Source organism: Coregonus clupeaformis, chromosome 20 (assembly GCF_020615455.1).
Source record: "Coregonus clupeaformis isolate EN_2021a chromosome 20, ASM2061545v1, whole genome shotgun sequence".
Lineage (NCBI taxonomy): Eukaryota > Metazoa > Chordata > Actinopteri > Salmoniformes > Salmonidae > Coregonus > Coregonus clupeaformis.
This window is the reverse complement of record NC_059211.1, coordinates 45,926,487-45,942,118: the sequence shown is the minus strand read 5'-3', so window position 1 is coordinate 45,942,118 and position 15,632 is coordinate 45,926,487. Positions and strand designations below refer to the sequence as shown.

Here is a 15,632-nt window from a genome sequence, read left to right as displayed (position 1 = left end):
CACACTGGGCTGACCACTGGGTAGGACAGATCCCCTGAGAGGACCTTGAACTGGAGCTCCACAATGTGTCTTTAGGTGTGTGGGTCGTGTGGGTTAGGTGCCTTACGAAGACCATGTCGGATTTGAAACGTTGTGTGTGCGCGCGTCACTAAACGCTTCTGAGCAGACATTGCTTTATTTCTTTGTTCAGCTCCTATGTCACGTTTAGATGTAGGTAAGAACTCTTTTCTAGGAAGTCCTAACCACCAGTCCAGCCATCAACTCAGTGAATGGGTCGTCAGAGTTAGCGTGGAGGGTAGCTGACGGTTGAGACTAGCTAGCTACCTCAGGAGTAGTGCTGAGGGATTAACCAAAATGTCTGTTCTTTTTTGTTGTTGTATTTTACCCCCTTTTTCTCCCCAATTACGTGATATCCAATTGCGATCTTGTCTCATCGCTGCAACTCCCCAACGGGCTCGGGAGAAGGGAAGGTCGAGTCATGCGTCCTCCGAAACATGACCCGCCAAACCACGCTTCTTAACACCCACCCGTTTAACCCGGAAGCCAGCTGCAAACACTGTTCAATTGATGACCGAAGTCAGCCTGCAGGCGCCCGGCCCGCCACAAGGAGTCGCTAGAGCGCGATGAGCCAAGTAAAGCCCCCCCGGCCAAACCCTCCCCTAAACCGGACGACGCTGGGCCAATTGCGCGCTGCCCTATGGGACTCCCGGTCACGGCCAGTTGTGACACAGCCTGGGATCGAACCTGGGTCTGTAGTGACGCCTCAAGCACTGTGATGCAGTGCCTTAGACCCGCTGCGCCACTAGGGAGGCTATTTTTCGTTTTTTAAACAACTACTTTACCTACTTCAATTATTTGAATTACATTTCGTTCAGTTTTTTTATGAGCTCAATGCGCACATTGCAGTTTCTCTAGAGATAAATCAGATCCAGTCAGAACTGTGTGATGTAGTAGGAAGTTGTAGTTTCCAACAGGCCAATATTCTACATAGTTTAGTGCATAAATAAAAAGATAATTAACTACAATGACCATAATCCATTGTACATCTACTTGTCCGGTCGGTGTTTCTTTTACACCTGCTACGGAATAGACAGAAGAATTAGTGATGGGAAGTTCGGATCTTTTTACTGACTGATTTTCTTGACTCGTTCATTCAAAATAAATCATTTGACTCATTTCGTTCATTTGAATCAGTAATGCCCTGACCACGCAGGACCCACTACTGGCGAACGATTAACTAAAAACGATAAATAATCATGATTCTACAAGCATTTCGTTCACCCGTAATTTGTGATTGCTAAGGTATCGTTCACGAACTGCAGCAGCCACCCAAACGATTTGTTCCCGAGTTCGAGTGTTGAGCAGCAGAGGCAGGCTATGCATGTTTTTGATCTACAAAGTGGTGTCCATCAATAACATTCAATAATCAATTGATTGCATTCATTCTTGTGCCATGCTATCATTTATCAGTTCTAAACATGTATTTTCCTTCTCTATGCTACCTGCAGCATGATCTATCTTTCTGCGCACACAAGACTGTTGGAGCACGTCTCCGGAGCCGCCGGAGCGCATATTAATCCTGCTGTAGAATTCATTGCGGCCAGCAGGTCAAACGAAAAACGAAAATAAATGAATCACTCTGAAAAACTAATCCTGACTCTCGAGTCATTAAAAAGAGTAGTTCAAAAAGAACGAATCTTTCACGAACTGCACATCACTAAGAAGAATGCGCGATCGTGAGGGGATATAGAGAGCAGCTGTTGCTTCGCAAGGTATCTCTACCTGAAAATACATGATCTAAGTGATTGATAGTTGGTATTCAGCAGTCATAAAAGTACGCCTTATTTACTTTGAAAAACTACAAAATAGTGATTTTGTCAGACAGCATAGGCATCAGCTCTATAGAGATGAGATGATGACTTGGAATGAAATAATAAATTCATCAAATAAAACAAACGTAATATACACAACCAAAATATTTTATGTGAATAAATGGCTAATAAGTGATAAGCAGTAATGGGCAGTCACTACCACCATTGGACTTTTATTAATTGTTTTATTCTGTGTTTTTACAGCATTCAACCGACATAATGCATATTGCATTTCATGTAAAAAAAAAAATATAGAAATAAAGAAATGTGATTAAAATAAATAATGAACCCAAACCGAACCGACCTCAAAAAGCACTAATCGCTCAGCACAACCTCGGGAGATAAGTGTTTGGAATTATTAAGCATATACACTGAGTGTACAAAACAATAGGAACACCTGCTCTTTCCATGACAGACTGACCAGGTGAAAGCTATGATCCCTTATTGATGTCACTTGTTAAATCCACTTCAATCAGTGTAGATGAAGGGGAGGAGACAGGTTAAATAAGGATTCTTAAACCTTGAGACATGGATTGTGTATGTGTGCCATTCAGAGGGTGAATGGGCAACACAAAAGTTTTAAGTGCCTTTGAACGGTGTATGGTAGTAGGTGCAAGGCGCACCAGTTTGTGTCAAGAACCGCAACGCTGCTGGGTTTGTCACGCTCAACATTTTCCTGTGTGTATCAAGAATTGTCCACCACCCAAAGGACATCCAGCCAACTTGACACAACTGTGGGAAACATTGGAGTCAATATGGGACAGCTTTCGACACCTTGTAGAGTCAACTTTAGGAAGGTGTCCTTAATATTTTGTACACTCAGTGTGGATTAATTGGGGACACTTGTCAGCTTTAATTAAGCATGGGGTTTAATTAACCATGTAATTAACCCTTTAGACCCCAATAGAATTCTAGAATGCTGCTGTACATTACTGAGAATTTTCAAGATAAAGCTCATTTTCTCACATTTCAAACAAACAGACATAGCTCAAAAACAAAGAACAAATGACAATTACAAGTTAACTTAGTTTTAAAGAGCACAACCTCTTCTTTAATATGACACCACATTCATGTCAATAGGAATACCACTCATTCTGTCCTCCATTGTGTAAAGACACTATCAAAAAACGAGTAACACTCAACACAACAAAAAAACCTAGAGTATTTAAATTGTAGTAAATTTGACTAAATTACTCACTCAAAATGTACCAAGTATAATATATTATACTTATAAATATTATTTACACAGAAATAAAATATCCTAAATGTGACCAGAGGACAATTTCAAAAACCCACACAAAGTAGGCTATTTGATTGACAACGATTCATACTTCTGTAACAATGTAAAAATGCAAACAACTATTCAGAGACCATTTCAAAATGTATGTAACCTCTCTCAATAAGATTTAGTACAGACCAGGCCTGACACAAAATGTAGAAATAGTAGCCTACTTTGACAACAATTCAGTGAATGCAACAAGTATTAGATAGAGACAGATAAAGAGAGAAGATACAAACACAACAACTGTTCAGAGACAAAAGATTTATAAGACAAATTTCACACTGTCACTTTAGTGTTTGCATTTAGCCTACAACATGTCATGGAACTTCTGGAAGCACGGTCCCATCCTGCAAAGTGGCACAGAACACGAAGAACAACCAAAGGGGGTTTCTACGCATCTCCCACTCTTTGCCCTGTGTCCACTCCATATGCACACAATACACCCTCTCGTGTCCTTCAAACTTCACCTGCTTTCAAATGAGTTACAACTAGGTCCACACGCCCTGGTGCCACACTCTTGGCTCCCCTCTTCCTGCCACATCACAAAGTGAATGCACAAGCTGCATTCTGCTTCGTCATCTCCCTCCTCCTCTTCCTTTCCCTCCTCCATGTTCCTCTCCCTCCACTCTCCTCTCCCCCCTCTTCACTTTCCTCTTCCGCTCTCCCTCCACATCTCTATCCTTCCAATCATCTCTAACTCCACTTCCTCCCTGCCTTTTGCTGCTGAGCCCTGACTCTCCACATCACTTCCTTTGCTTTCACTGACCTAGAGGAACATAGTAACAGAGGAAGAGGAGCAACAAATAGGATACAACTGTAGTCAGGAACATCTCTTTCTTCCCATCTTTCTTTTTCTCAACCATACACACACTCTTCCTAATAAGGGGTTTCCATAATAAATTGTGTGATACAGTTACACGCCTCCCATTCCACACACACACACCCTCTCTCTCTCTCCTCCAATCAAATCTTGCTTTCTTGCCTGACAGACTAACTACAGAGTCCGCCAATGTTAGATGATTAGTTACGAAGCTGGGACAGTTTCCAAATAAATTGCATAGGTAGAAACAGGACAGAACAAGCAACTTGTTAGCTGGTTATGTAAACAAATATCCAACTCATCATATGAGGCCCACTGCGCAGGTATCTACTACCCTAACACGACAGCTAAGCTGTCAAATAATAGGAAAACGAGGCAATGCATAGCCTATGAATATCTGCACCTAGCAAACATGACAAACCATAACCTAAGTCCAACAGATAAACACAAATTACTCTAGCCTTAATTTCGGTGGCTAGTTAGCTGGTTGTCTGTATGGCTAGCTAGTGAAAGCTGAGGTTGACGCTTTGTGAGCGCAGCCGAAATGTACCGCTACACACAACTTTTCTTGCCTGACAGACTAACTAGTTAGCTATAGCAAGCAGCTTGGGCCGTTTCCATATGAATTACATCGGTAGAAACATGATAAAACAACCAACTAGTTAGCTGACTATATACAGCTAAACACTGCAGCTATTTCCACGAGACAGAGAGCAATCATTTAAGCTCCACCGCTGATGTGCTCGCCTGTACCGACCAAGTTATCATGACTTGCTAATCTGTGAGCTATTCCAAGTTTCACAGCATCAAACATCGACAACACCAAACATATATCTGCTGTTTACTTATTTCACTCACCTCGACATCATCGCTTTTCAAAGTGCAAGGACGTGTGCGAATCCTTATCACCAACCATCGGCACTGTCATTTTGAGTCAACTTTGAAAAGTCGAAAGACAGCATACCCTGTTTCCGGTTGGTGACAACAGCCACGCGTATACGACAACAGGCAGTTAGCAAGTTCTTTTTGCGATATTGACAAAGAAACTATTGTTAGTAGAACAAGGCCGTTCACGGCCGCTGTAGTAATTTAAAGAAAGGCAGTCAACGGCCACTATGGGTTCTAAAGGGTTTTAATCTTATGCTTGTGTAATACACACTCACAACAAATGAGTCTGTTCTGATGAGGTCTGGTCTGTTCATACTTGTCCGACTACATGGGAGTACGGAACTTAAATGTCTACTGCAGGAATAGAATCATTATAATCCAGCTCCAGAGCTCCTTTCCTAACTGCCCAGGTGAATGACAAGCAAGTAGTAATACAGTCTGACAAACATATCCTATTAGCCGCATAAGCCTTACTTTAAAACATTTGAAAGGGTATGTAATACCACTATTTAGCATAGCCAAAACATGGACGAAAATGAGAATTGGTATGGCGGTGATAACAAATAAAAGGCATTTGCCTTGAGTGAGGCTGATGAAGTCCGAGGGGACTGCAGCTTAACCTTCAAATGATTCAGGTCCAGCCAATGAGCTAGAGGTCACAATCAGTGGGCACATTAACATGGTCATTTGCAGTCCGAGATCGGCGTCAACAAAGAGCCTCCTTTTATAGGCCGGCCACTCGGAGGCCCTCCACACATGTTTAGGCAGCACATCAATGCCAGTGTCAGGGAACATCCAGCTCTTCTGCAGATGAGAGGGTCAGGGAGGGCAAGCCCATGACCCCTAGGCCACCCCAATTGGCCCCCATGCATCGGCCCCAGCACTGCACTTAATCTAGACCAACAGCTCACCCAGTTGCTTTATTTGCTCCCACCTTTATTGAAACCATGAGAAGGCCAATAAAAACCTTACAGCGGCCTGACATTTCACCTTCAGCAGACAGTTTAGGTAAGGCTCTGAGGTCAGGGTTCACAGGGAGGAAGCAATAGAGGGAACCAGGACACTCTGTTTAACTAAGCTTAGGAGGATAGAACATATTGCAGTAAGAGTCGCTACGGAGACCAAGCAACACTACATTCATATCGTGACCAAAACAATCATGTACGCAAATGTCTCAATTTGATGTTGCAAAATTAACATAGATAACAGTTAGACATTCAGTAGCCCACACACACACACACACACACACACCACGTGACGACGGCCACTGTGCCTCTGACACAACACCAGTGACAGGTTGACTCACATAGTCATGGAAAGCCTTGGCCTCGCTGGAATGTTCGCATGTCTCCCTCCGGTCCGGAGCAGCGCAGTACAGATCCCAGAATACACTGTGGGGAGAGAGAACATGGTTGGGCATAGACATCAGAGCACAGCAAACATGCAGATAGTTTCAGTTTACACAACACTAACAACAGCCGGGCATGGTTCACATGACCGAGTTGGTTGGAGCATGGTGCTGGCAACATCATGCAGTTGTGGGTTTGATTCCCTCATGGGACACATGCATGAATGTATATACAGTATGTGCATCTGTGTACCGTAAGGCTACATTACCATCTATCCATGGAGACCACATCTATGACAAAGTGAAACTTGATCAAGCTGAAGTTAAACAGTTGCCCGAAGTGTCTTAATTCGAACCCTGGTTATAAAAGGGTATAAGTCTTTCCAGTTTATTTTCCTAAACTATTCCAATCCAACCCGCTGCTCCGAGCTACAGCAAAGCAGTGTCATCGAATCATCTCATGTAGCGCTCATTCTGCTGGGCCAGAACTGCTGGTTACTGATCAATCAGGTATGATATTTGTTAATTAAGGCAAATCCAGCCCTTAAGGGCTGCAGAGGGCATCAGGTTCCAATCCAAATTCTCTCTTAATTACTTAATTGAAATGAAGTACCTGTTTAACTGGTCCCCATTAAATTGTTCTTGCGCCTAAGATATTGATTTAATGGATAGCACATAAAAGCTACTGATCTGACTGGGGCTCAAGAGTAACATTACACTTTTTCCAAAACATTCAAAGCCGAATACTCCACAATATGCATTCTTTCTGCTGAAGCGGCAAAACCAGACTTCTAACAATGTGTGAAACGCCTGATACTTGATATGACAGACTGCAAAATGGAGCAGAAAATATTAGCTGATCACCCATAACTGTGCGTGTATCAGATAATCATTCATTGCCTCAGTTTGGTAACATATATTGTACAGTAAAATACAATATTTACCGTACAAGGTAGGTACATTCATATGTACTGTCTTATTACTGTGTAAGCACAGTGAAGTATAGCAAAGATATATTTTTATATAATAACAAAGCACATCTGCTAAAGAAATGTTTCTTTCTACAAGCCCCTGGCCTCTGATCTCAGGTGTGCACTGTCTGGGTCAGCTGGACAGGCTGATGCACAGCACAGAGAAACAAAGTAGAGAGAGCTGGAGAACAGAGAAGGGTGTATGCGTGTGTGTGTTCATGCGTGTGGCTCTATGCATGTGTGCGCGTGTTTATGCGAGAGTGTGTGTGTGTGTGTGTTGAGGGGGCCATGAAGCCTGCCCCTCAGTCACTTGACAATAAAGCCAGGAGCATTATCATATCTATCAGCTGCCGTTAAAGAGATTGCAGCTTGGTCAGAGCCGCTCTTGCCGAAGGGAGACAGAGGGACCATCGCAAATCCAATCAGCTCTCTGGGAAATGAAATAAGACGCGTGTTACAGTTTGTTACTGAAAATCTGCAACTAGGTGCAAACCAGGGGATGGGGACAGGGGAGCAGGGTTATCATAACCTGACACCCTCCAAAGTTTCAAATAGTAAAGTCGATTTGTCTCAGTGAGACTGCACATGCAACACTGGAGCATGTCTCAAGGTACGACAAGACTAGTTTAAACTAGCTAGCTATAGGATGAAAAAATCAAGACCTTTTTGTCAACTGGACATTTTTCATACTGTGGATGCACGCTCTCCTCAGACTGTGGATGCACGCTCTCCTTTAAAGATGCACTGTTGAACTTTTGTATAATTTCAGTCAGTTGTTTTTGAATGTAGCGCTCACAAGAATGGTCTCCCACCCAAAGGACATCCAGTCAACTTGACACAACTGCATTGGAGTCAACATGGGCCAGCATCCCTGTGAAACGAGTCCATGCCTCGATGAATTGAGGCTATTATGAGGGCAAAACGGGGTGCAACTCAATATTAGGAAGGTGTACACTCGGTGTATTACATTTACGTCATTTAGCAGACGCTCTTATGCAAGTGCATACATTATTTATTTATTTTATTTTTTCATACTGGCCCGCGTGGGAATCGAACCCCACAACCCTGGCGTTGCAAACCAACTGAGCTTCATCCCTGCCGGCCATTCCCTCCCCTACCCTGGACGACGCTGGGCCAATTGTGCGCCACCCCATGGGTCTCCCGGTCATGGCAGGCTACGACAGAGTCTGGATTCGAACCAGGATCTCTAGTGGCACAGCTAGCACTGAGATGCAGTGCCTTAGACCACTGCGCCACTCGGGAGACAATGTGCAGATATGTGTGTATGTGCAGATATGTGCACCACGTCATTGCTCTCTCTCTCACTCTGCTCTGTCCACCGAGATGTTGGGCCCGCCCTGCAACCTCATTCGATAACGCTGGGCAGGCCTTTTGCTAGCTGTCACTCAAATAGCGACGGGCCGAAGCTCATTGGCTAAAACTCGAATTACTAGGGGGCTGGCACACATGGGGGAAAATGTAGGGATAATGGTGTTGCACAGCTTCCAGAAAACAGTTGCTTTTAAACTACGGATTTCGTGGCTAATTGAGGTAAGACCGTAATTCTGCTCATAGATTACATGCATGTATGAACTACATACACAGACACATCCAGCCCAAAGCGGGAGGTTTAAACTAGTCGCCAAAGTACCGTTCAATCTTTAAATAAATTAACTTGGCTGTGTGGAATCCCTAAGATTAGTCTGGGTGTGAGATTCATACTCCAGCTTAGAGGGCATGCAAATTCTGCCATATCTAAAATTAAAATGCCAGTCGAAACAATGTGGAAATGTGGACTGGCAGCATAAACAGGCCACACACACACACACACTTTCCACAGCATCAACATTCACAAGACAATTACAAAAATTAAATGGCATTGTGATAACTATTGCAATTAACTGTGTTCTAACAAAGCCTGGTGGTAACAATGTGCCTTCTGCCATAATGGGCAGAGTAAACACAGACAAGTGGTTGTAAGGGCCTGGGCATTCATCAACAGTGATGTGGCTGGAGTGAGTTCCTGTCCGGCCACAGAGCAGCCAGGCTAAGGAGAGGAGAGGAGGGGATTGGACAGGAGAAGAGAGGAGCCATGTTGACTATGGCTGCTACTACTCTTATTATAGAGCTGAGCTGCTCTTAAATGGGACAAAACCCTGCAATCAGAAGAAGAAAGGCAGAAGAAAACAAAACCGTTCAGTCTTTATTACCCCACTGAAGTTTTCTATTCCCCTGGTACCAATGTGATGCCACAAGAGAAACAGGCACTCCCCATCTCTTAAAAAAACACGCCATGTAAATCATCTGTTCTATAATTCCACAGGAACGCTCCCCTCGGACTTCACAAATAAATTCAACATCTGAAAAGGGGCAAAGAAAGAGAATAAAAAGGAAGTTGATTTGTGCTTATTGTTACAAATGAGACAGAGGAACAGATGACTCCTTTATTTATCTAACAAGAGGAGGCTCAGGCCAGATGATCTAGTGTCTATCTCTGTCAGGTATAGTAGCTCTACTCTGCCTGACACAGACGGGCTGAAAGGAACCACAAAGCCCCAGCTTCCTGCCTGATACCTGCTTTTATAAAGAATAACCAGAAGCTTTAGGATGGGGCAAGTCTATTTTGCTGGAGTGTTTTCTTTGCCCCTCACAAGGAGGAATTTCAGCTGGAAGCAATTTGAGGGATGATCCGTGTACATAGTATTGTGGTGAGGCTCTCAGAGGATGATAGAGTGGATGTCCAGTGAAAACTGGCTAAAACAATTGATTTGGCCGACCAATGAAGAGGGCTAATGACACAATCAACACCTGCACCCCTCTCGGAGCCCTGGCTTTATCTCTGCGTCCATAACAACAGATGTGGATGACTGACCGCCTCCCTCAACCCATTCAGCCCTGCGCGGCCCAACAGGAAACTGTTTGAGACAGAAGCAGGGAAGAAAACCCAGGGTGGGGGATTTGGCTGTTTAACACAAAGGAGACTGGAATGTAAGGAGTTAATCCGTTTGGGGTCTCTTCCGCAAACAAAGGACAGGCCTCTAGACAAAGGTTGAGGGAGGGGGAGGGGTTGGCTTTCCCTTACCATCTGGACCTTTTGTTTGGGGGAGGGGGTTGACGTGGGGGGGGGGGGGGGTGCCCCCCCAGTGAGCCTTCCTGTCCACGTGCTGCAGCCCCAGACAGACACTCCTCCGCTGGGTCACACCACACTGGGGCCCTGTTCGGCTAATAATCTTACTCCTCTGCAACTGCACACACACACACACGGGGCTCCCTCAAACCGTGCCTCAGCACATCAACAAACTCAGACTTTAAAACTTCTCTTGAGGGTTAGGCAACGTGAAAGTACATTTTGTCCAAAAACTGTATGTTTGTGTATGTCAATCTGTCTACACTTCTGGTAGCTTTTCAAGTGAAATCTGTCAGACGGAGGGAACACCGGCTCTCTTAAGGGCCATTATGAGCTGTGTAAACATGACTCACAATTAAAACATGTTGGTGATTCAGGGGGAAGAATGCAGAAAAAAGGCCCCTGTTCAGCGGTGGAGGGTAGAGGGGCTTTTCAGGATGAGCAGCGCAGGACAGAGCGTAAACAAAAACTGCCTGTGAACTCACTCCCTCCCTCCCTCTTCCTCTCTCCCTGTCTCTCTCTTTCCTTCCATCTCTCGCTCTCTCACTTCCTTGCTCTCTCCATCTCTCGCTCTCTCCATCTGTCAGCTGGAGGGGAACCCAGGCATGGGCGTTTCCTTCTCATCCAGTGAGACAGAGACAAATACATGTCAGCCTGTCAGTTCAGAGGCGACTGCATCCAGATAGCGAATATACTGAAGTATTTATCTGGTATTAAACACGTCTGACAGGACCGCTACAACAAGAGGAAGGATACAACAGTAGCTGGTTCTACGAATACCATAGATAGAGACCATAATAGGTTAGGTGTTTTTATCTCTACAGCCGGAAACTCTAAAACCTATTTACAGTACCAGGTACACTTAGCTTAACTTTTAAAGAAATACCGACTCTGTTCAAATTTGAGGTAAAAAAAAAGAAATTGATTTGGGTGAAATGTTACTACAGACATTTGACATTTTAGTCATTTAGCAGACACTTATCCAGAGCGGCTTACAGTAGTAGTAAGTACATACATTTGTTCTACTTTTTCGTACTGGTCCCCAGTGGGAATCAAACCCACAACCCTGGCGTTGCAAGCGCCATGCACTACCAACTGAGCCACACAGGATCAGGACAAGTGTAGTTCATCATCCAGTGAAGAGAGTACAGTGTACACACACACACACACAGCACTGACATCAGAAGACGTTGTACCTGGCGTTTCCAGCAATTACCTCCCCCACTCCTACACATTCATGTTGTGAATGGCGAATCTACATAGAAGACAATGTACGTACCACCACCATGAGTGTAGGAATCCAGGGGGCTCCCCCAGTGTAATGTTCTTCTCCCATCGGATCTGAGAGAGAGACAGAGACACAGAGAGAGAGAGAGAGAGGAGTTAGATTCTGTCGCATGTGCATCCATAATACATACACACCACGTCTCACTCCACTTCCACCTCAGACAGACACGCTGTAAGAATGGAGTGCAGAGTGTGGATCTGACACTACAAACATCTCAGGAGCAGCTCCTCACACTTCATACACCTCTACTCCCCATATCTGGCCACTGAGATAAGATCAACCCAGAGATAGCTGGCTACCACACTCTGCCCTTTTAGTGCTGACTCCTACTGCCCCCGTCAGTGGCCGCTGTGTGAGCTACAGTACAGGTAATGTATATAGCCTCGCTTGAATGCCAAAGTTTCTGGAATTCTCCTGTTATGAGTAGGACCCAGGGTTTTGACTGTGAGTTGACCAGGAACAATTATGTAACTAGGGCCAGGACTTTTTCCTGGTCAGGTCACATGGTCAAGGAACAACTCCTGGCCCTACAGGTGAGCCTTGAAACGTGGCATGTAATGGAGGCTAAATGCAAAGCATTGTAGTTCTAAGGCACATTGCTGGTGATCAGGACTATATTGTTGGTGTGCCTGTTTCCAGTTTTATAGGCTCTCCTACCCACGGCTGATGGATGAGACTAAGTTACATGTGGGACAGTGGAGGCTGTTCAAGTGTTCTGCTGTGCATGGGAGCAGGGAGTGACTGTGCCCACACAGGAGATGGGCGCGTTTGCAGGGGGAGGACGAGGGGTTAATTGAGAGGCAGAGGCAGGAGGAGAGGCCAGGTGATAGCTCTCTCATTAGGTGGCATTGAGCAGGTGTGTTTTGCTTCAGCGTATCTGTGGGGACTGAATTCCCTTATCTGCGCAGGTGGGAGACGGGAGGGAAGGAGGGGAAGGAGGAAGGGGAGGACTGGAATGGGACGAACATGCTTTGGAGAGGTCCTGAGATTGACAAGCTTATATTAGCGTAGTAATTATATTGGAGTGATGTGGCTGACTGTAGAACTGTTGACATTTATATGTGATGAAGAGACACAACCATGAACAGAGAAACTTTTAAGACCCTGGTGGCTGTAGTTAGGAGTATTGTTGAGAGTAAGGGAGCTATAAAGGCATTTTATTTTGAATATTGTGTACTTACTCTGCTATCATAAAATATGAAGGGCAAGCAGAGAGTACCAGAAAGCAGGAAATAATGGTTTGAAAACATCACTGATCAGCATCTCTGCATTATACTGTGTATGAGATTTCATATATTCAAAACACAACTAAAGTACAAGCAAATTACCTGGAAAAGGGCCTCTGCATGCCTCATGGAAATAGACTGTGTGAGGAGCAGAGAATCTCCCTCCTGTTGCCTGTAACCCATAACTTAACCTCTATCCAGCAGCACACAAATAACACTCCATCTCAGGGAGGAGATTCACCCAGGAGGGTTCTGCAATCAGCAAGCCTCACTTCAGCCTCGCTACTTAATCTCTCCGAGCTGGTCCCAGATCTGTGCATAATATTTTAGTCCAATTCTGTGCCTTGGTGGCAGTTAGTCGAACACTGCTGCCTGCACTGAACCATTTAGGGCAGAGGGAGGGAAAAGCTTTTGGGTAGGTTAGGTGATTGATTAATGGATTTATCAGCATTGTAATAGACTACCTGGACAGGTTGTGGCTTGATTTAGCCTCCCAAACACCCTGAGATAGAATATAAACAGAAGACATTGTATAGCCTGATATCCACCCTTTTAAATGATCATTTACATGAGTGACAGATTATTTCAGTCCCATTAAAAGGCTGCTCTCTCATTACAGGTTAGTTATATTTCGATAACACTTCCACATACAATGCATTCGGAAAGTATTCAGACCCCTTGACTTTTTCCACATTGTTACGTTACAGCCTTATTCTAAAATGGATCCAATAAAAATAAAAATAAACTCATCAATCAACACACAATACTCCATAATGACAAAGCAAAAACAGGTTTTTAGAAATATTTGCAAATGTACACTACTGTTCAAAAGTTTGGGGTCTCTTTGAAATGTCCTTGCTTTCCATGAAAACATATATGAAATGAGTTTGAATAGGAAATATAGCAAAATGAATAGGAAATGTAGTCATTGACAAGGTTAGAAATAATGATTTTTTAATTGAAATAATTTGTGTCCTTCAAACTTTGCTTTCGTCAAAGAATCCTCCATTTGCAGCAATTACAGCCTTGCAGACCCTTGCATTCTAGCTGTCAATTTGTTGAGGTAATCTGAAGAGATTTCACCCCATTCTTCGGTCAAGCTGCACCCACAACAGCTCAATAGGGTTGAGATCCAATGACTGTGCTGGCCACTCCATTATAGACAGAATACCAGCTGACTGCTTCTTCCCTAAATAGTTATTGCATAGTTTGGAGATGTGCTTTGGGTCATTGTCCTGTTGTAGGAGGAAATTGGCTCCAATCAAGCGCTGTCCACAGGGTTGCAAAATGGAGTGATCGCCTTCCTTCCTCAAGATCCCTTTTACCCTGTACATATCTCCCACTTTACCACCACCAAAGCACCCACAAACCATCACATTGCCTCCAGAACAAGAATAGACTGATGAGTTTCAGAAGAAAGTCCTTTATTTCTGGCCATTTTGAGCCTGTAATCGAACCCACAATTGCTGATGCTCCAGATACTCAACTAGTTTCAAGAAGGCCAGTTTTATTGCTTCTTTAAATCAGCACAACCGTTTTCAGCTGAGCTAACATAATTGCAAAAGGGATTTCTAATTATCAATTAGCCTTTTAAAATGATAAACTTGGATTAGCAAACACAACGTGCCATTGGAACACAGGACTGATGGTTGCTGATAATGGGCCTCTGTACACCTATGTAGATATTCCATTAAAAATCAACCATTTCAAGCTACAATAGCCATTTACAACATTAACAATGTCTACACTGTATTTCTGATCAATTTGATGTTATTTTAAATGGACAAAAAAATGCTTTTCATTCGAAAACAAGGATATTTCTAAGTGACCCCATACTTTTGAACGGTAGTGTATATAAAAAAACTTAAACAGAAAAAACTTATTACAGAAGTATTCAGACCCTTTGCTATGAGACTCGAAATTGAGCTCAGGTGCATCCTGTTTCCATTGATCATCCTTGAGATGTTTCTACAACTTGATTTGTGTACACCTGTGGTAAATTCAATTGATTGGACATGATTTGGAAAGGCACACACCTGTCTATATAAGGTACCACAGTTGACACTGCATGTCAGAGCATAAAACAAGGCATGTGGTCGAAGGAATTGTCCGTAGAGCTTCTAGACAGTATTGTGTAGAGGCACAGATCTGGGGAAGGGTACCAAAAAAAATTCTGCAGCATTGAAGGTCCCCAAGAACACAGTGGCCTCCATTCTTAAATGGAAGAAATGTGGAACTACAAAGACTTCCTAGAGCTGGCAGCCAGGCCAAACTGAGCAATCGGGGGAGAAGGGCCTTGGTCAGGGAGGTGACCAAGAACCCAATGGTCACTCTGACAGAGCTCCAGAGTTCCTCTGTGGAGATGGGAGAACCTTCCAGAAGGACAACCATCTCTGCAGCACTCCACCATTCAGGCCTTTATGGTAGAGTGGCCAGACGGAAGCCACTCCTCAGTAAAAGGCACATGACAGTCCGCTTGGAGTTTGCCAAAAGGCACCTAAAAGGACTCAGACCATGAGAAACAAGATTCTCTGGTCTGATGAAACCAAGATTGAACTCTTTGGCCTGAATGCCAAGCGTCACATCTGGAGGAAACCTGGCACCATCCCTACGGTGAAGCATGGTGGTGGCAGCATCATGCTGTGGGCATGTTTTTCAGTGGCAGGGACTGGGAGACTAGTCAGGATCGAGGGAAAGGTGAACGGAGCAAAGTACAGAGAGATACAGGATGAAAACCTGCTCCAGAGCGCTCAGGACCTCAGACTGGGGCGAAGGTTCACCTTCCAACAGGACAACAACCCTAAGCACACA

General features: G+C 44.1%; 1 protein-coding gene across 2 annotated transcripts in view; it reads right to left on the bottom strand.

Annotated features, from left to right (window-relative positions):
- The window catches only part of ssbp4 (single stranded DNA binding protein 4), a 101,624-nt gene that overhangs the window by 71,079 nt on the left and 14,913 nt on the right, over positions 1-15,632 (bottom strand). For both annotated transcript variants that reach the window (XM_041839529.2, XM_041839530.2), the window contains exons 3-4: positions 11,587-11,648; positions 6,168-6,252 (exon numbers count right to left, since the gene is read on the bottom strand). In XM_041839529.2, coding sequence (XP_041695463.1) covers positions 6,168-6,252; positions 11,587-11,648 — 147 coding nt within the window. The remainder of the gene's footprint in view (positions 1-6,167; positions 6,253-11,586; positions 11,649-15,632) is intronic.